General features: G+C 49.8%; 1 protein-coding gene across 1 annotated transcript in view; it reads right to left on the reverse strand.

Annotated features, from left to right (window-relative positions):
- Positions 1 to 27462, reverse strand: part of COL4A1 (collagen type IV alpha 1 chain) — a 135232-nt gene that overhangs the window by 54632 nt on the left and 53138 nt on the right. Inside the window, exons 2-5 of the mRNA XM_079138044.1 lie at positions 26409 to 26468; positions 1224 to 1313; positions 1087 to 1131; positions 85 to 129 (exon numbers count right to left, since the gene is read on the reverse strand). Coding sequence (XP_078994170.1) covers positions 85 to 129; positions 1087 to 1131; positions 1224 to 1313; positions 26409 to 26468 — 240 coding nt within the window. The remainder of the gene's footprint in view (positions 1 to 84; positions 130 to 1086; positions 1132 to 1223; positions 1314 to 26408; positions 26469 to 27462) is intronic.

The following is a 27462-nucleotide window of genomic DNA, read 5'->3' on the forward strand; positions in this document are numbered from 1 at the left end:
GAGTCAATTGAAGACATAACCATATTAGAAACTCACAGGTTGGACAAGCAGTTCACACAAAAGTAGTACATTTCATATACATACCGGAAGTCCTGGGTTTCCCGGGTAACCCGCAGCTCCTGGGGGTCCCTGGAAGGATGAGAAGAAAGCTTTCAGTTGAGACCAGACATTTCTTTTGCTCCTTCCCTACCCACCTGGCTGGTGGAACCTGCAACCATCCCTGGCTCAGAACATGCACACAAAGCAGACAGAAGAGCTGCTGAGAGCCCAGTCCAGGGGCAGACCATGCAGATGACCGAGGCAGATCTTGGAGGTGACAGTCACAGTCTCACTTCTAAAATCAAGCCTGCATGTGCACAAAATAACCCTGACCTCATTTCATCTTCTGTAACATCCAAGTTAAAAAATAACACGTAAGTCTCAGAAAATCACCAATGTGCGGGAAGAAGAGCACATGGGATGTCGGCACAGTGGGGCCACCCGCCGTTTCTGGTTGGAGCCCGCATGGCCCTCTCCTGGATGCCGCAGTGCTGCCCCGGCTCTGCCTGAGTCCCCAGAGGGCCCCAGGCTGCGACCCTTCCCTCTTAGCAGAGTGAGTCCCTGGAGGGTGCCGGCTGGAATCCTTCCCTCTTAGCGGAGTGACAGGAGGCTTCACCAGACTCCTGTCACTCTACTCAACATTTTCTGATAAAGATGATCAGTTTGTTCTGAGAACCAGGAGAAGCAAGGAAAGCGGAGGAACTGCAGGGAGAAGGGCATGTGGGCTGGAGAGCCTGTCTCCACACTGCAGGCCGTCCTCTCCCTCTCAGGGCCTGTGGACTACGGTGAGCTGCCCCCTACCCAGTGAGACCCTGGGGGATCAGATGAGAGAAGCGAGGTTAAGACAACCAACGTGCCCTGTGTGCAGCGGCCATCAGCAGGCCGGGGCCAGGGCGCCCGACAGCTGGGCCGCTGGGCACTGAGCCCTGAGGACAAGCAGGGTGGCCCAGAGAAGAGTGAGGACAGCACCCTCCGACCTGCAGCGAGCCCCGCTACGCAAGCTCTTGGTCCCTCACGGGGCATCAGCTACAAGCCCCGACTACTCACTCTTGTCCCTTTTGTGCCAGGAAGTCCTGGTTCTCCCGTGTCACCCTGGAAGAGAACAGAGATGCCATCGTGACTGCTCCTTCTTGTAGAGCAGGGGGACCCGACCACCACATTCCAGCTGTGACAGTCAAACTCACCTTCTGTCCCGGTGGTCCCTGTGGCCCCTCGGGTCCTTGCATTCCAGGAAATCCAATGACACCTTGTAGCCCTGGGAGACCTCGTTCCCCCTGCAGGAGAAGCGCATGCATCAGACAAGAGGCAGGGGAAGAAAGGGAGGAAAGGAACCAGGTGTCTACCTGGCTGGCCAAGACACCTAGCCAGCTGCCAAAGCACTATTCCTGGGCGTGTCTGCGAGGGTGTTTCTGGAAGAGACTGGCACCCAGTCAGTGGCCTGAGTAAGATCTGCCTTCACTGGCCCATTCTATTACAGGAGGGCCCAGATAGATCAAAAGGTGGAGAAAGGGTGTCTCCTGGCCCCTCTGGGCACAGACGCCTGCCATCTCCCACCCTGGATATCGTGATTCCAGACTTCCCAACTGTTGGACTCAAGGACTTGTACCAGCCCCGCCCCCCACATTAGCCTTTAACCCTGGACTGAGCTATGCCACCAGTTTCCCAGGTCTCCCACTTGCAGGTACTGATGGTGGGACTTCTCAGCCTCCATGATCACAGGTCCAATTCCCACAGAAAATCCCTCATCTGTGCATCTGTCCATCCATCCTACTGGCTGTCTCTCCAGAGGACCCCAATGAATGCACCAACTTTTCTGAGTACCATTCAACATTGCACAAGTCTGTAGTGAGCTTCTGAGGACAGATGCTAACCCTACTTCTGGTGCTTTTCTCTGCTGTATTTTACGTTCTTGAGAACAGGAAGCACTTATGTGCAAAACCTGATATAACACTTAATCTGTACTAAATGCTAAACACTTTGTTAGGTAAGTAAAATAATAAATAGTGGGGTCTTTGGTTTGTTCGTTTGTTTGCTGAACTGGTTATACTTTGGTCTGTTAATGGAACCTGCTAGTTGCGCATAGAGAGCATGCTGGGATTTCATGACCAGATCACCAGTCAAGCCTTTCTCTTGAGGTCCCTCCCAGACGTGCTGATAGGCAGAGTCTTGGTGTGACTTATAGCACTAGACATGAGGTTTCCTGGGCAATCTACAGCACAATGCTGGGCTTTGATCATTCATGTTCTTCAAAAGCATATTTTGCAAAGAAAGGATCAACGTTTAAGTCTGGTCTCTGTCCCACAAAAATAAGAAACTTATTTTTAAGATAAGGAACATTATTCTGGGTACAATCATGTGGCAGACATTACAAGGGCTGCAATACATTTAAAAAAGACGAAGCATGGTGAGACAGACTCAGTGGGCCCTGAGCCTTAAGCTGGCCTCGAGGAAGAAAGCAAGATAAACACAGAGAAGGGAGATGGCAGAGTACTTGGACACACAGGCTGGAGGACAGCTGAGGGCTGAGGCTGGACGCGTGGGCCATGTGGCCACAAACACCAGCAGGAGGAAGCAAGTGGGGTGGAAACGTGGAGGGAGGGGGCACTGATGCCCAACCCTGAAAGTGTTATTTGTTCTGCAGGCAGAAGGAGTCCGTGGCCAGTGAAGTGATGTTTTGGGAAGACTGCCACCCTTAGATAACCCGAATGAAAACACTCAAAACCCAGATAAGAGCAAGAGAACTTGCTTATCGGAAGCATGTGGACCTAAACGCAATCTTACCATACACGCTGGGTAGATTAAGTAACTATTATTAGCTGATTTGAAAACAGAAGGCACATTGGAGACCACAGGCAGGATGAGCTGGCATTCAGTGCTTTTCTCCAAGCTACATTAGCTCAAGGTAAAAAGAAGCTGGAACATGTTACACGTTACATGACGCAAACTTTCACCCCCTGGATAGCATACCAAGAGAGTCACTTCAAAGGTCTTTCACCATCACATCACTGAAATGAGACAAGCAAGAGCTTTCGAAGTCAGTCCTCTTGCCAAACCACTCAGCCCATCCTGGTGCTTGGGACCTCAGCGGCCGGCTCTGCTCCAGCAAACTCGCAATGCACTTGGAACTCCAGATGCCAGCCACCGGCCTCCATGTGATGTACCTGGATTGCAGCCTAAGTCAGGAATCTAGAAATTCACCACGTATGAATGAGTGTGGGGAGATGTTTCAAATTCTAGAAGAGAGGATAAGCAGTAAGTGGGGTAAGAAAAATTATACCGTTGATTTGGCCAGTACTCAGGGAATTCACCAGAAAGAGCAGAGGCGCTACTTTGAGGGCCTCACAGGACTGGACACAGAAAGCTGAACCCTCTCCCCGAGGGCTGGAAAAATGTTCCCAGACCAAGTTTGTGCAAATGAAGAGTGACTCAGATGTGCTCACCCTTGACCTGCAAAAACGGCAGCAAGTTACAACCCAGGAAATGCTGACAATACAGAGGCGTGCTGTACACAGTCACCTAGTTTTCAGATGTAGGAAAATCCTCCTCAAAATAGAATAACTGAACAGCAAACAGCTGGCCAACCAAACAAAATAAAAAATATTGAATCGTGTATCCCCAAATAACCCCGCATGAGCCGGACAGGAAGGGACGGCCCACCAGAGCCACGGCCCTGCGGTGCGTTGGGTAGAATATTCTCAGCACCTAATTAACACTGCCAGTAGCACCACCAGGCAGTGGAGATAAGACTTTATAATTCTCATTTTAATTGTGGAACGCACAGGCAACCAGAGCCAGATTAACTGATTCCTACCAGTTTCTCACTGAGTCAGCACTGGAGCCAGAAATAGAAATGAGGTCAGCCCACGCCTGGGTCCCCCTTTTTTCTAGGTCACTAGAGCAAGCTGGTTCCCAGCAGACTATTAACAGTTCCCCAACACTGCGTCAGCCCGAGGTACCGACCCTTTTATGTCCACTTCACAGAAAGGGAAGTACCCGTCTGAGGCCCAGGTGACTTGTCACGTCATTGGTGACCTCTTGTGCTCCTGGGAACAGAAGAGAGAAATCTGAATTCCCAGAGCGGCCTTCACGGAAGAACACAATCTTTCCCAAAAGTCACCAGAGAGCCGAAGCGGCTACATACCCTAGTTGTTGTGAAATACAGCAGCTCGGGAGGAAATGACTCCTCTTTGGCTTAGTTCTTGCATCCCCCACAATTTTCTTTTTTTTTTTAATTTTCCCAGTCGTGGTCCAGACAAAAGAACACATGAATAGTCCAGTACCCAGTGCCCACCCAGGGTCATGATGGGAAGCCAGCAGAGCAAAGGGACAGATGAGTGCACTAGCAACTGCCCAATTAGTTGGCATGTGGCTGATACTAGGTGGGGTTGAATATTTCCACCCAGCCTCCAGCACATTTCCACTGGGGATCAAGGAAGAGCAAAGAGCTGGACACTCCGTGCAAAGGTCGCCAGCACCAGAAGTTTCCAAGCCAGACTTTGCAGCTGCAGCTGGCCACGCTCCAGCCGCCCACCCACTGCACTCAATGCCAAATGCAGTCAGGGAGGAGGACCCCAGGCCTCCCTTCCCACCACGTGCCAAAGGCAAGGCCAAGCACATGGTGGCCACACCATGCACACCAGGTAAACCAGACCCCCCAGCCACCACTTGTACAGCAGTGAGGTTAGACAGAGGCAGCAGCCGGGGCTGGCTGAGCGGCACAGCACCTGCCCAGCATGTGCAAGGCCAGGGTTCCATCCAGAGCCACACACACAAAAAGAGAGAAGAAAAGAGAAACTGAGGATCACACAGGTCACGCTTCCTGGTTTGGTTCTTGATCATCAATGTTATACCTGGCGCTGATCAAATGAGGGAAGCCAGGTTCCCAACAGAAATGGCCAGTGGTAGAGGTGAAGAAGCTAACTACCCTGACCTGATCATTACAGGTTGAATGCATGCACAATTATTATGTGTCAATTAAAAAAACAAAACTCATAAAACTCTAACCCCCATTTTACTATATGTAAATTTTCAAAGTTAAATTCTTTAAATTAAAACTTTAAAAAAATGTGTGTGTGTGTGTGTGTGTGTGTGTGTAATTTATATACCAACAACAGAAGTGTCTATTGCTACATTCTCAAATGATAAAATTCAGAATTTGGGAAGGAAGAACAGAATGCTGTTGTTTATCAAGACAAGAGGACAGAGCACAAGGATAATCTTGGGGCTGAAATCAGCCAATTCTAAATTAGGCATGAAATGGAGTTTCATGCATGAAGCATCTTAACACATTTGCTCACCACAGTATCTACAGCAAGCATATATTTTTAAAGAATCCACAAAGTATGGGAAGAATCATAATACCCAATTATGTCCCTTCCTTGTACGGCACTTACAGAAACAAGTTTGTGTGTCAAGAAGTCAGATACTAGAATATATCTCCCTTCATATCCAAATTAGAAATTCAAAGACAAATGACACACCAGGACAACTGATGCTGGAATAATATGAAGTCTCTAAATCCAGGGAACAATGTGATCATCTACAACAAAGACTGAAGTGGACACAGAGCATGTCCAAAATGAGTGCCATCCAAAACCTTACTATAAAGGCCACATTGGAGTTGCTCCAACGATCAGCACAGATTTCCTAAACTTAAATCAAATTGTAACTGTTCCTTCACATTTAAGATGATATGATCATGAATCTTCATGAGGGGCTGCAGCACAACCAAAAACATGGTCAGACTCTGGGCTTCCTCCACACATGGCCGTCTATCATGGTGCAACAGTCTCCGTGAGCTGGGCTCCTTCACACAAAGCAGAACAAAGGATAATCTTGATAGATAATCTTGTCTATGAGCAAAGCCAGAGAGCCCAGCCATCCATCCCCCACCTCTACACCATAGGTTCTTCAAAGGCAAGAATATGGTCTTATTCACACAGTGTTTGGCACAAATTTTGAACTCATAAAGAACTGGTGGCCAGCAGCACAACGAGACACTGGCTGTGGACACATCCAGACACTCTAAGATGTGTGTAGTCCTGAGAGGATGGGGACCCAGGTCTCTACCCACACTGGCCCTTTAGACACCATTATAGCCTGGCTGACATCTGTGCCCAGGCTAAAAGCTCTGTCCTGGATACATCCTGCCTCAGCCCTGTTCTTCTGTCATGTGGTGTCTTGAGATTTTAATTCCAAGCAAGGCTACAAGTGACTGAGGGGACGAAAGCACTTGCGTTTGGAGCCAAGGCTCACCAAGCATCCAGTGACGAGGAAACAATTTTGGATGATGGGTCATAGTCAATGGGGGATTGCGGCACTCAGCCAGAAATTCCACAAGTCCAATTCCTTGAGCCCAGCCACCACCAGACATCTGCAGGACCATTTCCGGAATGCGATGCTGCTGGGAAAGTGGTGGGCAGGCTGCGATCCGTGTCACAGGGTCATGGAAAAACTCTGGACAGGGCCCACTGGGAGCGCCGTCCACACCATGGAACTTGACACTGGGCAGAAGTGCTGCACTGCTGGGGGGAGAGAGGGCAGGACACACGCAGCTGGAACGAGGAAGGGCTCCTGTTCTCCCAAGAAGGCGTGCACGTGGCCTGGCTTCCCTGGGACAGAGGCAGATTCCTGAAGAATGTGCATCGTTAACTGAAAGTACACTGCATTCCTTTCACCAGCTACACCTAGCCCTGCAGATGGCGGGAGTTAGCTGCAACCGGGTCGTTACTATGAAGTCTTGCATTTAAACGCTCACCATGGAGGCAGGAAGGAGCAATCCATCGGTGTACAAAGCTGTGGCCACCTTCCTCTTCTCCCACTCCTGTTTCCTCTCTCAAGCCCTGGTGTTTAGCTCAAGGGAGTCGATACTAGGAATCGTTATGTAGTGGCTCACTACCGACTGCGCGGGTGTGTGCCGAGCACTTCCCCCTGCGCTGGGGATGGGAAACATCTGAGAGGTTATTCCTGAAATGAGGACTCCCCATCTTTGCAAGTCTAAAGGTTGAGAAGAATGAAAAGGTATAAGAAAGAAAGAAAAGCTCTGTGACCCATGACCGCCGGCCACTATAAGATCTATTCTACTCCTGGAGCTCTGGACTCGTCCAGCCTCATCTAGGTCATCAGACTTTTGAGCAAGCTGACCCTGCCCAGCCTTTGCAGACATCGGGGCTCCTCTCTCTGACCACCAGGGGGCTCCCGAGGCCACTGACACTGGATGGCCTGGCTTGTCATGAAACTCGTCTGGCCAAGACAGCACTGGGCTTGAGAAGGGGAGAGGGCCTGCATGTCCACGAGGGGGAAATGCCTTCTCCCCAGGGCCAAACCTTAACTGCAATGTTTGCACAAGACTTTCAGCTCCAGGATTCCTGAGTGGAAGATCCCAAGTTCTGTGGGTGAGGTCCCTGTCTGGAACCACACCCGCCTACGCCCAGCAGAGGCCACCAGCCTAAGATAGCCACAGACAGCACCAAATACCATGCTGTCTCCAAACTCTGTTCCAGGGCAGATTCCTACTGGACAATTCCTGGCATGGAGGCATCACGTGAGCCCACGATAAATTCTGGCATGATGCCAGGCTTGCATGGTCTCATCTGAGTTTCAACACTGCCAGGGAGCTGTTGGTAGAGCCACAGGCTCTACTCAGACCCAGTCCAAAGATGGCAGAAGGTGGGTACAGAAGAGATCTACAGCAAATATTTCTGATGGACAAATTGTTGCAAAGAAATAAAACTGCAGATGCTTCCAATCTAAAAAATCTACTTTGCACATCAGCTTGAGAAGAAAAAAATTGGCTCCTCACAAAATACTTTCTAAAGAACGACCATCCACACAGGAATATGCAAAAGAGCCCTAGGTCCCATCTTCCTATAAACAACTTAAAACTTTCTGCAACACCATGTAAAAACCAGCTTCACTGTCTAGGAAAAGCATTCTAGCAAAACTGAGTGCTGACAAATTCCTGGCATGAAAAAAGCCCATTTTCAACTCTCCAAGGGTCCTTGAAAAGTTCCCGCTGAGCGGGAGGACCAGGAGCGGTTTCCAGCTACGGCAGTAGCCCAGGTCCTCAGTGGTCTCTTCCCTTCGACAACCTGTCTCTTACCACTTCCCTAAAAAAGTCCAACATGTTCCACTGATGCCTACACCACACTATCTGCTTAAAATGTTTTTAAGTTCATCTATTTTAGGTCAGTCCCCTGGAGTAGTCGCCCCAGTTAGAAAAAAGGCAAGAACGCCGTGACGAGGTTTTTCCAGAACCCGTGGGCTTGTTCAGCCACACACTCTGCGCACCCCTCTTCCTGAAGTTAATCTTCAATCCAGAGCTCATGTCCGCGTTCCCACCAAACCTCAAGCAGAAGCAGACTCTCTGGGGCATTTGCACCCTCTCTACCTCTGGCTCGACAGCCACACACTCTGTCCCAGTGTGGAGGTCCAGGCTGCTCAGAGAACCCAGTAGCCTCTCACCCCATCCACCGTCATCCCTGTTTCAGCCCCAACCTTCCTCCAGGCCACACAGCACCCCATCCAGGCAGCTCAGCCCCGGACAGGCAGCTGCATCCACTGCACCAAGCACTCGCACCCCAGCACCAGGGAATCCCCGCCAAACACCTGCTCCTTGGAAAGGTGGCCACAGGTATCTGCAGAGACCTGGTCCTGCTGTGTCCACAGGCAGGGGGAACACAGAATGCCTGGGCTCGGCTTCTCGCCACCAGAGGGAGCTGTGGGAACACGCTCCCTTCTTCAAATTAAAACTCCCCTGTGGACCCTGAACCAACAAGGCTTTTTTCTTAAATATTCATTATATTAACATATTACAATTAATAAAATTAAATATTCACACCATTTAACATTGGCACAATAGAGAGAAATTAGTTTCATAAGGCTCAAAAGAACTTTATAGGAAAGAATTTTCATTAGAATTCAAAATTAAGTTCAATATAAAACTAGTAACCTGTATCTGGAGGCTAGTGAGTGACAGAAAAACGCTGGGACCCGAGAGATGATGTGAACTGTGAACACTTTTAGTTTTTTAACAACCACTTAGTAAACAGAAAAAACAGTTTTTTAAATAACTGCATGGTGCTAGCATACGATAGAGAAAAAGTTAAATCCTACAAAGCATACATAAAACACATACAAATTCGCTCACAGAGAGGTGTCTAGGAAACTACCACTAAGCACCCTGCTCCTGTGGAGTGCACTGGCAGGTATTTTCTCTGGTTCCTTTCTATTAGCAGTTTATGGAGAACATACAGCTTAAGGGAATTTAAATGGTTCTCCTGGTTTGGGCCAGTGGTGAAGGGGAAAAGTTCATCAATCATTTAGTGGCTTCCAAAGAAGGTGATAACATGACTTCTCTTGCTGACAGCTTGATCTATCGACCTTGGCCCTCACGAAAACCAAGGGCACTGACATTCCTCCTCAGCCTGTTACTTTACATTCTGCTTTTCATCTCCGGGTTTTAAAATCACCTTCAGAAGCAGAAAGCAGGACTGTGGTGTACAGCTCAGTGGTAAAGCCCTGCCTAGCACATGTGAGGCCCCGGGTTCAATTCCCAGCACGGGAATTTTTTTTTTTTTTAAAACAGTACAGACACAAACGGTGCTAAACCGCAGGCTAGACGCCTTGCTCCCTCTGGCCTGGATGGTTGTGCGTGTTGTGCCCAGCAGGAGGGCCTCTATCCAATGTGCCGGTGGTAGCAAACCCATCCTAAAATAAACAGAACACGTTTCCCTTGCTTTTCTTTGGCCCCCTTGCCACACAGCTCCCTGGCAGGCCTTCCAGGGAGAGAGGGGCTAACATGGGGTGGTAACAGGGGGTGCTCCAGGGACATACCAGCAGCCACACACCAGGAAGGCAGCCTCCATATAGAGTCTAAATCAACACGTGGGAAATACTGGGACTGGGATCCTGGGAACACTTAAGTGACAATCACAATGGCCTAACACTTTGGCCTTTTAGATTTTTTCTTACACTATTGAAATCCTTTTTTTTTTTAAGTGAAAACTATTGTCAAAGAGCATGCAGCTGGCTCCTCAGGAGTGCTCACCTAAGAGCTGCCCTTGCACCTGCGCTCTGCTCACCGGCCCAACTACCTTTCTTTTTTTAAGTTCCGTGGAATCTATCGAAGTCCTATGTCTTAACTTGAAGACGTGGGGGAAGGATAGCAATCTCAGGAACACAGATAACTGATGATGAGCTATGACAAGAGGCTCATACTCTTCTAAGTCTGAACAAGACAAAAAGAATCTTTGGCTCAGAAAGGAAGTTTGCTTTCTCTGTCACTCCAAACCACAAACCTCGAGACTTGAAGAGATGCATTCTATACTATCCAAAAACCTGAGAAATACGCATTACCACACGAGTACCCAAATTGGGCGGTTCTCATGCTCCATAGCCGAGGATGTTATTAACTTCGACTTGGAAATGTGGCGGAAGTGTCAGGGTCTTGGAATAAAACCAGGATGCATAAGAGTCAGGAAATGCCACAATCCAGCTCGGGTTTTTTTTTTTTTTTTTTTTTTTTTTTGGTCTGTGATAACAGTAAACTTGAAAAATGCAGAAGAAATACCATGATGATAATTATATTTAGCAATACAAAAGCATGCAAGATATGCAAGATATTCTTCAGATTTAAACTTTAGAGGAATTGGAAATTAAGAAATCCCTTACAAAATGTGTTAAATGCAATTATCTATCAAATTGGGTTTTGCATGCCCTGCAGGACCACCTGCTGGTCCCACTCTCTGTGCCCACAGGCTGCAGGGGCCATGCCGCACCTCACCTGCAGGCTGGGTAGGGCAGGCCACATCACACCTTCTTCAGCACCTTCTCCGCAATGGGCACACAGCCAGGGTAGCTATGCACTAAATGTTTTCATAAATGAATCAGAAAACAAAATGTTTAAGATCCCAAGAAAATGATATGAAGCCACCAAGGTGCTAAAGGAGTCTTACTTTCAAACTTGAGTGCAAAAGCAGGCATGTGCAGCGTACTCTGGGGAAGGAGTGCACCCTGGGAACCTTACTTTCCGTGTCCTGGCCTCGTTAACTCTCTAAGAGGAACGAACCTTAACCAGGAGCTGGCAGATCCTGGACTTGGCTCCAGTACAATCACTTGGGCTCTCTGAAAATCAGTTTGCACCTGCAGGACAGGGACACCTATGCCTGCTGTGCTGGGTAGTCAGCACCATTCCAAGGATCAAATGTGATCAAACATTCAGGTACCTCTTGCTTGGTGAACATGAAGCAAATGACACAAACTAACCTGTTCTGACTTCAGTATTAAACACACGTATCTTGCAGTTATCATCACAACTCCCGTGTCCGTCAAAGCTGCTCCTTCCCAGGAATGATTTAAAAGAGGATGAAATGCAGCACCATCTCCTTCCCCTCCCACCAGACATGACCATGGAGCTTCTCATCCTTGTCTCTATGGTTAAATTGGACACAAGAAAATAACTTCCTGGGTATTTAAAAAATATGGTAGTTTTAAGAAATCAAGCTGGGCTCAGAGAAATGTGCCTGTAAACCCAACAGCTCAGGAAGCTGAGGCAGGAGAATCATGAATTCAAAGGCCAGCTTCAGCAATTTAGAGAGCCCTAAGCAACTTAGCAAGACCCTATCCCAAAATAAAAAATAAAAAGCGCTAGGGATGTGGTTCAGTGGTTAAGTGCCTCTGGGTTCAATTCCTAGTACCCAAAACAAAAAGAAATCCCCCCTTTATCTTACACATCTGTTTTGTGGTTTCTTCCAGAATGAACTCCTCTGAAATTAATTCTTTTCAAGCCTAGAACATCCACTCACTCTCCCAGGGTCTGCATAAGTCTGCGCTATCTGCTCGTGGGCTCCGAGCCTCCAGGACTCCTCTTGTGGGACACAGTAGCTGATGGTATGCATATGTTCCAAATCCCCAAATGGCTCCCCTTCCTCCCAGGCAAGTTACTTGGAAATATCTTATCACTGATGACATTTCCTAGGATATGGCAGGGATTTCAGTACTCCATTAATCATACCCAGGATCTCAAACGGAAGAGAGACTTCAAGAAGGGTAAAGCAAGTGAGGAGACCTGGCCTCGCTGATACAAGGGGACAGAGTGGAGCTGAGCCTTCCCAGAGGCCTGGTCGCTGGCCCTCATGGGTCTGCAGTGCAGGGGTCACACAAGCCCTTGTAACCTATTTTCAGGGAACACCACTGACTCCCTCAGGGCACATAGTCACTGGGGAAAGCACAATGTTGAGGTTTGTTATGTTTTCTGGTCAAAATCTTGATTTTAAAGTTGAATACAGACAGGAAAGGAATACAATAGCACAATCAACACAGCATCATGGTGCACAGGTAGCACAATTAATGACTGCTTCCACTTGAAAAGGCGTTCCCTCTGAGGAAACACACCCACCGCAGCTCGCTCGCAAGCCTGTATTTGAATCCACAGTCAAGCCCAATTATTAAAAACCAGCTCGAAATTAAATCTAGAGTCTCCCATAGTGCCGATTTTATCATACCTATTTTGTAGAGGCTTCAAAGTTTACATTTAAAGTATGATTTCCTGCTTTTTTTTTTTTTTCTTAGTTACTTGATAGCAATCAACTAAAATGTTAGGTCCTCTGGCTGGGGGCTAAGATGCAGAAAAATGTATTATAGTTTCTAAGTTATGAGATATTAACTTTCTCATAAAAAATAGGTTAGAGATGTACAGTATAAAGATAGGACGTTTTCCCATACACTTGGTATTTGAATTTAAAATTTGAATTTTAAAAAGTGATTAGAAGATCAATGGTGAAATATAGATAAGTTAGAACTCAGAAACAGAGTCTGGTCACCAGAGTGCTCAGGCCACACCTGGCCAATGTCCCCAGAAAAAGGTCTGAGGCCTCGGACACAGTAGCTGAGCCACGTTCTCTCTGGCAGGAGGACCCTCGTCAGTGGATGCTGCGAATGGCCTTCTGCTCTCCCAGATGAAGGCTCACTAGCTCAGTGGACACTAGAACCCCCAGGAATTCTGAACCAGCAGAGTCCACCCCAGCTCCCCATGGGGGTCAAAGTTGTCCCTGAGGGAAGAGGGAAAATAGCCGGCTGATGACTGCTTCGAATTCCACAGGCACTAGCCTTGTTAGGTCCAGGGTGTGTGGCCACAGTGGGGAGACGGCCAGCTCAGGTCTGTGAGGTCAGAGACCCACTCTGCAGGTGACAGGCACAAACCACCTCTGTCCACATGGTTTGCTCAGTGCCCCCAAGGACAGTCACACCCTCCAGGCTCAACTCCTCAGTCAGCACTGAAGACACCTCACTGTGCACCAGGTGCAGGTGACAGAAAGCACAGAAATGGAGACTGATATTCTGGACCAGGGCCACGGCTGTGGCTCTCCTCTCAGTCACCCACTGTCCAGAACAGTGCCGAAGCACAGGATCGAGCTGGAGCCCCAGGACTCTGCCCTGGTCGGAATGAAGCCCCCGCAGGACAGGAAGTGCATGTGCAGGCAAATTCCTTCAAACTCCATCTAGGCTTCCTCACCGGCAGCTCGGGATGCCCGAGGCACCACAGGATGTACAGAGGAAGTTCCCAAGTGAGTTACCCACACACCTGTCCTGTGACTCCACCACGGGGCTCCCTGCAGGGCAGGGAGAACGTGCCAGAAAGGGCCGGGCTGGGGAAGAGGCAGGGAAGACAGGAGTGCCACTTCCTTCAGGCAAGCAGTGAGAGCCGTGAGCAAGGCGAGCCTTCCTCATCACAGATGACAGCCCGGGTCCCGCCTTCCAGTGCTTGTCCTTACCCGGCAGTAAGATCAAAGAAATCATATCTGTCCAATGATCTCCAGGCGAGGACAATCATCAGAAGCACCATTCAAGGAAGCAAGACGGAATTTAAAGAGTCATTTTAAATATGAGCATCCACTTCCTACCCCCAAATAAAATGGGTTTAGAACTAAAATATGGAGAGTCGGCTAGATTAGCAGATGGAAGAACATGAGGAAAACCTAACGTCCTTCGCCCCAGTCACTTCCACTCAGGGGTCATGTGAGGTTTTAAGACAGAGGAGGAAACCCAGGCAGCACCTGGGACTCAAGAACCTTCAGTTTTCACCACACATCTCAGAAGAGATGTCATCCCAGAAGTGACGAAGGCACAGAGGCTAAGTGCTCCAATCCCTGGTACCCACTTTCCAGGGCACGTCACTGAGGAAGCATGTGACCTGGGAGAAATGTCCCCTTGCAAAGCAAAAGCCCGTCCTGGCCCAGCCCTCCCTCCCTGTGGCCTTGCTGCACCCCACAGCCTGTGAAATAGCATTTGGCCCTAGAAAGGTTGGTTTTGGCCAAGCACTCAGGGAGCGCTGGCATTCACAGGAAAGATCCCCAGCCAGAGGGCAGCATGCTTTCCAACCCAGAGGGCACCTCAGGGACAGGGCTTCTCCTGGTAGCGACTGGACTGAATCGGATGACGAGGCCACACTCAGATGGAGAAGTTCTCACCCAATCACAAACACACCTAGACACAGCTCGTCATCAGCACAGGAACACGTGCGGCACGTCCTCCAGCCCAGCGTGAAGCTGTCAGCTGCCTCTGAATGTCACACTCACAGGCGGATATCCAAACCCCCAAGGGGACAGTGGGAGGGAGTGGGGCCTGTGGGAGGTGACTGGGTGAGGGGTCAGTGCCCTCAGAAAAGGGACCTCAGAGAGCTCCTAGCCCCTTCTGCCATGTGAGGTCACAGACTGAGGTGGCAGGCCCTCACCAGACAAGTCCCAGCATTAAGCTCTGTGCCCTCCAGATCTGTGAGCAGTGAGTCCCGTGGTCCACAGGTTACCCAGCCTAAGATGCGCTGTGAAGGCAGCACCAACAGACTAAGATGGGAGGAAGACTCCCCACGCTTGTAAAGCCTCCGCCCAGGTCCCCTTTCTGAAGTCCCCCTGCTCTGCATGGCACATAGCCTGCCAGGCGGCTGCTGGGGTTTGTCGTCCAGTCGGCCGGCAGCTCTGCTTCACGGTCACCACCCCCAAGTGGCCCTCCCAGTCCTGCACTCTGTACCCACGCCACCACACCATGAGCTCCCAGAACCACGGCCTCCACCACTGCCGTTGAGGAGAAGGGGAGGGCCGGCTGGAGGCCACAGGACAGCCCAGGGGCGCTCAGGTGTGGTGCGTGCACTCAGTGTGCTGCCTGAGTGTGTAACACGTGTACGTGTGCGTGCGGTGGGTACCTTCGTGGATGTGCTGTGTGTGGTGTGTGCACACGTGCTCTGTGCGTGGGCCCATCCCCACCTGCTCACTAGATGGAGAAGGCAGGCCGGCAGCCCCAGCGACGTGGTCCCTTGAGGCACACCCGAGACACGGGAAAGGAAACAGGTGCCTGAGCGCAGAGGGAGGCAGCAGGTGAGTCACGGGAAGATTAGGCGTGTGTGCTGGGAGGGACGCAAAGAGCAGAAGTTTAACAAAGATGGGGCAGAAGGAGTGGGAGGTGAGCGCCGGAAGTGAAGCCAGCTGGCCCTGCGTCAACATCATGGCATGGGCTTCAAATCTGGGCACTCAGGCCTCGGTGGCTGTCCTCGGGGCCTGCACACTGCGGGGCAGACAGGGTGGAGTCCTGGAGCAGAGACAAGCAGCCCCCAGTCCATGAAGAGAAAAGCACGGCTCCCCGTCGAGCTAAGCCACACAGAACGCTGTCGTCACCTGCGCTGGATGCCCCTCGGTGGCACATTACTTCTGCCCTGGCAGGCAAGACGCTTCAATCAGCTGTCGCAACACTGTCTCTGGAAGAACCGAGCTTCCCACATCCCGGCAGGATGCTGAGCTGGGAGGAAGCACGCCCTCAGCCCCCAGACCAAGGGTCGTGCCTGTTCCCAGCTCTGTGTGTGGTCCAGGAACGGGTGGCCGCTCACCGCTCCACCAAGCGCTGCTAACTGGACTCGGAGCAAGACACCAAGCCTCGGGGGCTCCTGGGCCTTATCAGAAGCAGAATTGAACACGCACCCACACTAGCCCCAGGTGACCCACACCGTGAGCCATCAGCAATAGTGCCATATCCAAAGGTCCCCTGAAGAACCTCACCCTAGTGCCCTTGGGCAGGACGCCTGGAGTCTGGGAACAAGACTCATCTGGGTCCACTCACCTCATCCACTGGGTGAGAACGGAGGGAGGAGGCCTGGCACTGGGTGCCCAGACACCTCTTCTGCTTTCTGACAGCTTCGCATGCATGACGACATGCTCCCTAATGCTTGCAGTCTCCTAAGTGGGTGAGAAGAGGTGTGGGGCTCAGCACACCAGTTTCCCAGCCAGTTCAAACCCCTCCCCCAGGGCAAACCCAGTGGAAACAGGGAACTGAGGTCTGGAGGCAGCCCCCACCACGGTGCCAAGCTTGCTTCTGCCTCTTGGGGGCTGCTCACGAGCAGCTGGTTGCTCCCCTGGCCTCCGCCCAGATCGGCCTCCCACCCAGGAATCTCCCATGGCCTGTCTCCTCCCTCCTCGGGCCTTAGCAGGGTGCTCTGCGTGGGGATTCCTGTGCTGTCACTGGCTCAGCGTGTTCTGGATTCCTCTACCACGAAGCCGGGAGGCACATGCCACCTGTCTCGCTCACCACGGCCCAAGCCCAGCAGCAACCAGAGGAGCTCCCAACACCCACCCAGGAAGGGAACTGCTGGGGCCCAGCGCCAGTGGTTCACTGGATCTGTAGCGGGCAGATTTAATTTGTTTGCCAAAAGTGCAGGGAAAACCTTTCAAACTGGTGCGTGTGGCACCCGAGGGCTGTGGGCTCCCTACAGAGCCTCGAACTGACTACTGAGCCTAGCAGGCATCCACAGGACACTGCGAACGGTAAGGTCCCACCTATCTCGTTTCACAAATCATCCTTTGTCTATTTGCAGATGGATCTGCAGACAAGAGGGTGGACGAACTCTGAGAGTCTGAAGGGAGAAGCCTGCAGAGGGACTTTGGACAGGAATAGTTTCATTACAGAATTTTAGAAATCAGCCAAGAAATGTCTCTAGCTTCTCATGCCAGACTCTGATGTGAAGAACCCTAGAGTCGATTGCATTTGGGTCCACACAGGCATTCCTGCCTCATAAAGCTGTGTGATTAACCAAGGAAGCAGGCTGAGCTGTAAGGGATGTGGGGATCAAGTACACCTTTGACGTTTTAATGGATTTGCCAAAGGGAAAAATACAACAAAGGGGCACCACTTTGTGCCATCTGGCTTGCTCATTAACTCTGACTAATTCTTCCTTTGTTTAATTGCTCATTGTGCTCGACCACTTCACAAGGACAAGGGCTCTGCTAACATCATTTCTGAGGGTGCAGTGCTCATTATCTTGCAGCCTTACGTGCTGTCTAGAAACAGACTGTGGATGCTCACGCTCTCCTACCACAAGCAGGAGGAAAATCCAATTGCACAGTTCTTGTTTGTCAGGGTTTGTTTTATGTCAAGGCTTTGATCTTGAATTAAAACATACAGTCTCATTTTGTTTCCTTTAAAAGAAAGCTATCTTCCTGCCAGCCAATGTTTTATCAGGATCATATTTACAAAAACTAATTTTTCCATAAATAGCCAGGACAAGAACTGCCCGTGCCTGGCATCACTGATGACTGCATGACCTCACACGGAGCGTCTGGGTTTTCAGTCCCAGGACACGATACTCCACTCAAGGGACTGAAGTTTCCGCTGCTCTTGAACTCAGGGACAAAATCAGCCTGGATAGGCGGGCTCCAAGCAGCTGCAAATTGGGTCTTCACTGATCTTGGAAGCACGTGGCAAAGGGGGAACTGTAGTAACATCAAGAAACGGGAAGATGAGCTTCAAACAGGGAGAACACAACTCAGTGTCCCTCACCGGGCCTGGAGAGCCCTTCGGGGATGCCCATCGCCTGTGGGAGATAGTTCAGGCACCCTGTGTGGACTGAGATAGCCCCACTCCCGTGGATCCATCTTAGCAACCTCCCTACAGTACCTGATAGCTTACCTTCAGGTTGAGCCATATTTTTTTTTTAATTCCTTGTTTTCAAAGGAATAAAGACAACATAAAGACAAAAGTGGGTGAATGTGGGAAACCACACTGATTCTCACGATTACTCTGCCAGAGGATGATTCATGTGCCGCATGTGGAAATAGGAAATAGAGGACATCTGGAAAAAATCTTGGCATGACAAGACACCAGACAGACATGGAAAAGGAAGAGTGTGTATCCACCAATAGAGCCACAACCCACAGGAGGGGCAGGGTGCTGCCCCGGCCTGCGGACAAACATGCCTGGCCCCCTAGCAGTCAGAGGCCTGGAGGCCCTGGAACCCGACACACTAGGAACACAGTGGCATTTCACAGTATCCCCCATAAAGTGACCTGGGCCAAGGAAAGCTGGCTGCGCGAGGAGAGGAGCGCGGAAAACACTTGTAAATACATGTACGTTATGGTTTGGGTCTGGAATGTCTGCCAAAGGCTCCTGCGTTGAAGCTTTAGTCCCCAGTGTAGTGGTGTGCGGAGGTGAGGACTTAGGTAGTGACTGGATCGTGAGGCCTCTGCCTCATCAGTGGATTGATCCACTGAGGGATTCGAAATCTGAATGGACTCTTTGGAGGTGGTAGAAACTTTAAGGATGGCGTCCAGTTAAAGGGAGTGGGACCTTGGGAGCGTGCCCTTGGAGACTGTATCTGACCCCTGGCCCCTTCCTCTCCCTTCTGCCTTGTGGTTGCCATGGGCTGAGTGCACTTCCTCTGCTATGTGGTTCCACCATGATGGAGCCGGGCAAAATAGATCTTTCCTCTCAGTTGTTTTTCTCAGATATTCTGTCCCAAGGAGCAAAAGTTGACCATCACATCAGGAAAAGCTGTTAGCAACAGAAACAGGCAGAGGTGTTTGGAAAAGTCAGGACGCTGAAACAGGGAGAGCTGGTTTCCCTCATGTTTTAAGGGATAATGACTCTGGACGTGGATGATAAAATCACAGTGTTGACGAGAATTGGACCAGGATTCCAGACAGACCTCCCAAGTGAGCCCAGCTCGTGTTTCCTCCACCAACAGCATCCAAAAGCTACAAACACCACCTCCCAAGGCTGCCGTGGCTCTCGAGTCCTCTGCCGCCACAGCCCAGGTCCTGGGAGTCTCTGTCATGGCGGAGCAGGACCGCATCTCTGGTTTTCCCTTCTTCATTCGCAAGCCAGCAGTCTCAGCTGGAGGTCAGCGGCTGGGTCTTCGTGTCCACGAGTCTGTCCAGAGCTGGACAGCAAGCGTCCTCCACGCCCACACTGCTTGCAGCTCTAGAAGTACCCCCGTGCTCAGTGTGGGGTACACGGGCATGTGATTTCCTCAGGTCAGAGCAGCCTGGAGGGAGTAACTGAGTCCCTGGCTGGTGGGGCGCTCACGCACAGTGAAGGCTGCCGCCCAACACTCTTCTTTCCTAACAGCTGCTCTTGGCATGGGGATGGAAGGGGCATGCGGTCAACCGAGCTGGGGGACAGGAGCGGGGTGCCAGCACTTATGAAAGCTCTGTCACGTCCTGGAGCAAAGGACAAATGTCCATTTAATGGTGACTCTCCTTCCCCAAACTCCTGTCTTGGGAACCCTATTCCATGTCCATCCCAAAGGACAGATGTGGACATCCCAGAGATGGCCTGAGGACCACATCTGAGCAAAGGCTGAACTGGACACGGTTGCCTCTCAGGAATGTCCAAATCTTACGCACATAAAGACACTCCACTGGCCTCAAAAATACTAGGAGTAACTTCAGATATGCCTGATGTACTAACTAAGCAAATCCTGTGTTTACTGAAAAAAATCTCTTGATATTTATACTAAGTTGTACTTTTAGTGCATTTTGATTTTATATATTTTACACCTTGAAAGTGAGAAGACAGAATTTCTTTTTATATATACCAGAATTTGAAATCGTGAATTCAGCTCAGATGCAGTGCCTCTCACCCAGTAAGGACTTATTAAATAAATCTCTGTTATTACTAGTTCTTATTGCTGCTAGTTTAAATCAATTCATTTACCTAAAGTTTCAAAGAGTCTACACAAGTGTACTCTCATTTGCTGGTGAAAAGAATTTAATATCTAGGAAAAAACAGGACACCTTCAGCATTTAAAATCATATACTTAATATAGTTTAACTTATGAGAATAAAATATAATATTCTGCTAAAAAACAGAAAGATAATCTTTACTGATCCTTGAGGATCTAAATCTTATTTTACACAGATAAAAATAATAAGGAATTTAAAAAATCACTATAAAATAAAGTATAACAAGTAAAGTATAACATACAAAGCACTGTATTCTTATGTTTTTATTTCATTGTGAAACCATGGCTAAAATTAGACCTAGTATTAACCATGTATAAATTAAAAGAAAGATCAATGAAAGACATTTATAAATTAAAGACTACTGAATTCTAAAAATACCAATAATGTAGTCCTTGTCTCAAAAGGGAATTTCACCTAAGATCTAATGATAACTAAGGAAACACCCTATGTCTATGATCTCATCGCAGGAGAAGCAAGATCCTTGATCTTCAGAGTCCTGTAAGAGCTGGAGGCCTTGTGTGATCACTTCCATGTAGCACAAAAATGACTAGAATGTGGCGCGTGAGGTGCCGGGGCATTTCCTGTGTGGGGACAGCCAGGGGACTTCTCCCCCACCTTCCGGGCGCTGGGACACCTCTAGTGGAGCAGCCACGGAAGATCATCTGTGAACCGCACACAGACTGCCAAAGATGGGAAAATCCCACCTCTGGTACCTGGATAGGGTCCTCACAGGTATTTTTCCTACTTTGGCATGTCCCTAGTAGCAAGATTCTAGAAACGCTCGTTTTGTGGGTCTAAAAGAGCCTAAAGAACAACTGAAAAACACATGTGGACCAATGACTCCATTTGAAAAGACCACAGCTCCCAGCCTGAGCAGAGCCGAAGGCCAGCGCCTTCCTGCATATGGGAGAAGCTGAGCAGCGAGTGACGGCCGTGACCTTGGACTTGTGTCCAGAACCCATAAGTAATGCTGCCATACTTGCTGCTTGCTGTCAGGGAGATATGCCCAGGAAGTGCTGAGGTCACCAACATTAACCTAGGGCCATGAAGCTCCTACAGGACTAGGTACATCCCAGAGCTTCCTGTAGGCAGGAGGGACAGGGACACCTGCCTCACTGCAGGGGTGTCTCTGCATGTCTTGACACAGGTCAAAAATGCCCTCCCCTTAAGGATTTAGGTGTTACTTTGTTTTGTTTTTGCAGAGCTGGAGATCAAACCAGGACCTTATGCAGGCTAGGCAAATGCTTTCCACCTCTGGGCTATACCCCAGCATCAGAATTTATCTTAACCCATTAGGTCCCATCATCCCATATACAGGACACCCATAAAAACGCAAATTAGTAAGTTTTATAGGCGTCTTACAAGACATATAGGTTGCTACAGGCGTCTTCTCTATAGGACAATGGCCAACAACGAGTGGAACGGGACTTCTCTGGAAGTAACGGAATGCTTGTTACTCTGGACAGGGCACCCCAGCCCTTCTTGGGTGGGCAGGGGACTCACGCAGAAGACCCACCAAGGCTGCTCTATGTCCCAAAGAGGTGTCTCCCTGTGGTCTGTCCGACCAGATGGGAGGCCCAGGCTGCTCTCCTCCAAAACAGGGTCAGGGAGTCTGACCATGCCCCAGAGAGACAGGTTCCCTTCCTGGAGGTCCTCCGGCCACCCTTCCCACCACTGCTGGCTCACAGCGAGCCTCGGAAGGCTTGCTCTCTTTGGTAGGTGGCCAAGCTGCAGGTTATACCACAGAACTGACTTGAGACTTCGGGATGCTCTGAACCGTGTGATTCCCTGGTTGGCCTCTGGGGTTAGGATCTCCCAATCTCCTTATCACAGGGAACAGACGTATGAGCGCTCTGATTAGGGCCTGGAATCCTGTCATTTGCCTTTGAGAAGCTACTAAAAAAAGAGGATGAGTCCTGTGGTTCTCAGCCTGGGGCAGCTCTGCACGCCTGCACCCCCCACCAGGAGGCCTTTAGCAATATCCAGACATCTCCACTGTCACCACACAGGGAAAGCTTTGGGCATCAAGGGTGTAGAGGCCAGGGCAGCTGCAAGACACACTGCCGCACATGGGACAGTTCGACAAGACATCTTGACATCTTGACCACCCAAGACACTAACAGTGCCAGAGGCAAGAAACCCTGGGCTGGCCAGTCTCTGCCATGGCCACTCGGGTTTAATACCAGTGAGCACAGAAACCAAGCAGCACCATGTTCACCCAGATGGACATGCAAGACACAGCCACCTTCCTCCTCCTCACACAGACCCAGAAGGCCAAGGCTTTTGTAGGGGGAAGCAGCCACCATCCACCTGGATGGCAGAGACCAGCTTCCGTGGAGGAGCGGTGCGGACAGGCATCCCGCACACCCTTAGTCCACCACACTGCAGTAAGTTCTTCCTGGATTTCCAGGCCAGAAATGGAGTCGCTCCCGGCCTGGCCACTTTTCCAACCCTTTCAAATCAGACAAGGCTCAGATTTAGATGGCAACTGTGACTGAGCTACGTGATGACAACTTCAGGGCTGGGCAGACCCAGCACGTGATGGGGGCTGCGATCCAGCCACCACGCTAGTGAGGACAGGAGGGTGGTCTTCTTCTCCACCTCTTGGTGAGGGTCTGCATGGCAGCAAGGTTAAAGCTTCCTATCAAGACAAGAGACGCCCACGCAGCTGTCGCCGCTCATCAGAAATGTGACAATTCTGCTTGATTAAGACCCTCTGTGTTCCCAGGACTGTGGCTTGGGAATGTCCCTTTCAAGCATCTCTGTGTTAGAAACCACCCAACCTTTTCTATGATACCACTCGTCAACTGGCCGCCAGTGCAGTTTCTCCTGGACAATGAGGCTAAAGTAAAATGTCCCAGCGTGTATGCGTGACACACGGCCCTCATGTCCGGTCTGCTGACAGAGAATACGCCATGGCCCGACTCCTGCTGCCTCCAAACGTTGTCCCTCTAAGTTCTGATTCCAGCTGTCCCTTTCTTCTATGGAACCACCCACTCCTGGGAACAAGCATAGCATTTTTTTCCCTCAATTGCTTCTCCTGCAATTTGACATTTCCTCTCAAGTTGTTTATTGCATGATCATGTATCTTTCCCTTAGTTTAAGCTCCCTTACTGAACACTCCAGGGTTATGGAAGACAGTGGTGGCTTCAGACAGACATGAACTTGCAAGACTTCTTGCACAAACTATTCTAGTGACATGTAATATAAATGTTTAATTTCAAAGCACACAGCGTAACTCCTGAGAAAAGGCTGCCTTTCCTATCATCTTGAATAGTTGAGAAAATCGGGTTACCCGGCAAAAGAAAAGCTTAACTTAGCTATTTCTGCGTCCAGAGCCCTAATCAGTTTAGGTCAATAGCATTCCCACTGGGGGGGATAGCTGGAGCCTCTGGGGACACAACGCCATTGTGTGCAAGGCCACACTAATTACCTAACAGAAAACATCTGAAAGCATGAGTGGCCTTCCAGGCAGGTGGGAATAAACAATTCAGCAGCTCTGGTCAGGAAAAGCCCAATGAGTTTAACTGCTGGACTCAGGACACTCTGCCTGGATTGTATTGATGGCTTGATAACAAGGAGATCGCATGTCAGCCCTGGATGCCACATCAAATCTGTTTACAGCCCCTCAAGAGTTTGAGGCTCCTATCCATCAACGCCATCTCCATGGAGAGCAGGAGTTAGCCCAAAGAGGGGTGGAGATTCGTACTGGAGATATTCCAATTCCCATGGAGGGTCTGCTGGGTTGTAAATAATACTGTCAACATGTTCCTCAGAGGATAGGAGGAAACAGCTCAGAAACAAAGGTTTCTGCATTTCTCAGGCTGTGACACTGTCCCAGTTAGGTGATTCTAACTCTATCTGAGCTATATATCTCCTCCATCCTATTTTTTAAAACAAATCAAAATGAATTTAATTTGTAGACTCTGGAGAATATCAGAATAACCCCACGAGGACTGAGGGCATCCATTACTTGCTCAGAAGGGGACTCGACCGAGCACTGATTCGAGCACCCTCCATCTACGCTCCTGCTCACAGGACCAGCACTTGCAGGACTCGGATGCTGAGGATGGCGGGAAGGCCATGGGGCTAGGGGACCAGCTGCTCCTGCTGCCCACCTGGGGCAGGTGAATTTGGTAGTGACTTCTGGAAGAGAGAAATGGAACCCTGTCTGAAACTGAAGCTCAGGGGAGTTCCCGGCGCCTCACACCACTAAAGCAATTGTTCCACCAGGCCCTCCGAGACAATAAGTGGAAGTTTAAAATTTCCTCGGTCAGCGAGAGGAAGGCCCCTTTGCTCTCCTGGTGCTGGTGAACCATAGGACTGACTGTTTATGCTCAAGATGAGAAGAAAGAGCCCCACTGATTTTTGTTAAAATCATATAACACGAAACCACCTAGCAATCGCATGGGCTTCCAAGAGGCCGCCAGAGTCCACTCAGTAACTCCAGTCTTTTAAAACAAAAACTGCGCGTGGCTGAACCTGTAGGCTGCCCACGTTTCAAGTATTCTTCGTTAAATAATCAAACAAAATTCCAGAGTGGGAGATGGAGGAGACAGTGCGCTGAGAAGTTCAGCGGGGACAGGGCAGACCCACATCTTCCATCCCGTCTTGCAGGAACTTCGCACTTTCCCAATTCCCAGGCTCACGCTGTTCTCAGCCAGAGGGTGGCATGAAACCTCATCATAAGCAGCAGCCTCAGGACAGCTTCCAGGCAGCCCCACAGGGCCTCTGCATCCCCATCGCACAGGCCTGGCCCCAGAGTGTCCGGTCGCTGCGGGGTGTCCCCAGGGCAGCAACGTGGATGAAATGCTGAGCGATGAGCTCCTCCCTGGGGGCCATCTGGTGCCCACTGTACCCAGCCTCCTCTGCAGCCTGTGGAAGTGTGGAAGTGCCTTGTTGCAATCACCAGGCTGGGAAGACAGCAGCCAAAACTGCTGCAAAAGCTGTACCCCAATAAGTCTTCTTGGTCTATTTGGGAGGGTGGATTTTGGGGTCAAATGGATCAGACCGAAAACCTGTTCATAGACGTGTACACAGTAGGAGAGTCTCAGGGGCCCTGCCAAGCTGCTGGAAAAAGTGGGGAACCAGGTCAGCAGGTGATGGGCTTGCCCTCCTGGAGTAGACGCTGACTGCCCCCTCCAGACCCCCGGCTTTATGGGTGCAAGGGAAACAGGAAACCCTACATGGGCCTTAATTTCCTAAAGTTCTGCGTTTTGTGGTTTAAGGACTTCTAACCTTTGTTAGCCTGGTGTGCTCATGTGTATGATTCACGTTAGATGTTTCCTAAGTCTTGTGGTACAAGAAGTACTGGCCTCCACTTTCAATAACTCATGAAAATGCCCACTGCAACCAGCCAGAAAAAATCCCAGGCAAGGGCCTGAGTGGAGTGTGGAGGTGGACGGTGCCGAGCTGTCTCCCATCCTCTGCATTCAGAGACTGCCCAGGCAAGACAGCACCTCCAACAGTCAGGGTGGTTTTAAGAATACTAATGTCAGTACATTAGCAAAGAGCCGAAAAGAAACTCAACAATTCTCTATAGAGTAGAACTGGTCTGAGACCCCATGAAACTTGAGGCATGCCATGCTGGGAGAGGAGGATGGACCTGTTGGCCCAGAGACACCTTCGTGCCCTAAGACAGGAAGTGGTCCAAGGAGCACACTGCCCCCTGCAGGCCCCGGGCTGTGGTGCACTGCCACAAGGGGTCCAGCCCTCTACTGACTGGCTCCCTGCTGCCACCCAGGGTTGCCAGGGTGACTCACAGGGCTTCAGGACACAGTTTCTGTGCCCTGTGTCAAAAACCAGACACCTCCCCGCTCAGGCCAACAAAAATTCTCTGTCTGGATTGGACAGAATGAGAGGAGAGTTTGATCAGACACATACATGTTGTGATTTTACATTTGGGAAATAATAAATATTTACCATTTTTGTAAATAAATTGAGATAAGAATGTGATGAATGAAAAATTATTTTAAAAGATTAATTTAAATAGAAGTAACTCAAATGGAATAGAAACTTCTTTTCTTTTTTTGGACAAATCCTAAATTTAGTTCTTATCCATCAGTTCTAAAAAGGATGCTTGATTCAAAAAATTTTCTGTCAGTACACTTGTTCCTCTGGAATCAAAAAGAAAAAAATCCAAATCTCTTTTTCTGCACACATTGCCAGTCATTATTATAATCCCAGGAGGAAAGCTCATATTAGTCTTCAGAATAACGTTCTGCCTGGTTCCTCCTCACGCCTATCACTGGGGAAATCACTAAAACAGCAACTGGGCTTCACCAGGAGCAGCCGACTGCTCGGTGATTCAGATGGCCTCCGCGGGGAAGGCGATCCCTAAGGAAGGGCCGCGGAAGCCCAGGTACTCACCTTCTGTCCCTTCACTCCATGGCAGTCACATTTCCCACAGCCAGAGCCATCACATCCACCCTGAAAGGAGAGAAGACACCTTTAGTGGGGAGAACTGACGCTGTGAGGTGAACTAACACACCTAGCCTCTTCACCAGCAGGAGACAGGTCCTGCCTGCTGCCAGCAGGCTGGGGCACCAGGACCCCGCGGGCCTTCACGCGCCTCCGTGGTGCACCTCTTCCAAACAGGCAAAGTAGCCATCCTGGGGTACCGCCCATCAAAGCTCCGGCCCCCACACTGCAGGATGTCACTGTGACAATTGTCCTTTGTTCACTCCCATTGGAAATGAACTTGGTGGCATTTGCAAGACTACTGGTTCTTCTGAAACAGGAGTAACAGGCCTAAGACCATTGGAGACAGAGGGATCCCCAGGGTCCTCGCATTCCCGGGGACATAAAAGGATACAAAAGAATATTTGCACAGAGAGAGAATAAATGAATGAGCTGATCTTTAAGCCCAAATCCCAAATAATTGGTTTTTAAATTCAATTAAAGCTTAAATACTCATTAATTAACAGTCAACAACAAAATGTTCTTGTAGTTCATTTCTAATATCAAAATCTATGCTATAAATGCAAGGAAGAGAATCCCAAGACACCATGACCCCTCGAGAGGAAGGGAACTAAGATGTGTTCAGTGCCAGCCAGGTGCCACAGTCAGCTAGCATCTTATCTAACAAGCCTAACAACAGTTTTGAGACAGGTCCTACTGCCCCCCCTTCACAGGTGCGCAAACTGAATTAGGCGGTGCAGCACGTCCTGCCAGGACATGGCTGCAACGACAGCCCAGCTTGTCCTCCCTCATGTAGATGAGTGACAGCACCCACAGGTCTGAGTTTCCCCAGAAGAATCTGAGTTTTGAACCCTGTGGACACAGCAAGGTGGAGAGAACAGAAAGGGGCATGACAGGAGCTACATGGTCCACAAGCTTTCTCAGAGGCCGCCGGTCTGAAGTTCATGCCCACGTTCTGCTGCAGGTGGTAATGGTTTCTGGAGAGTAAAATGCTATTCATAGC

Source organism: Sciurus vulgaris (genome assembly GCF_902686455.1).
Source record: "Sciurus vulgaris genome assembly, chromosome: 4".
Lineage (NCBI taxonomy): Eukaryota > Metazoa > Chordata > Mammalia > Rodentia > Sciuridae > Sciurus > Sciurus vulgaris.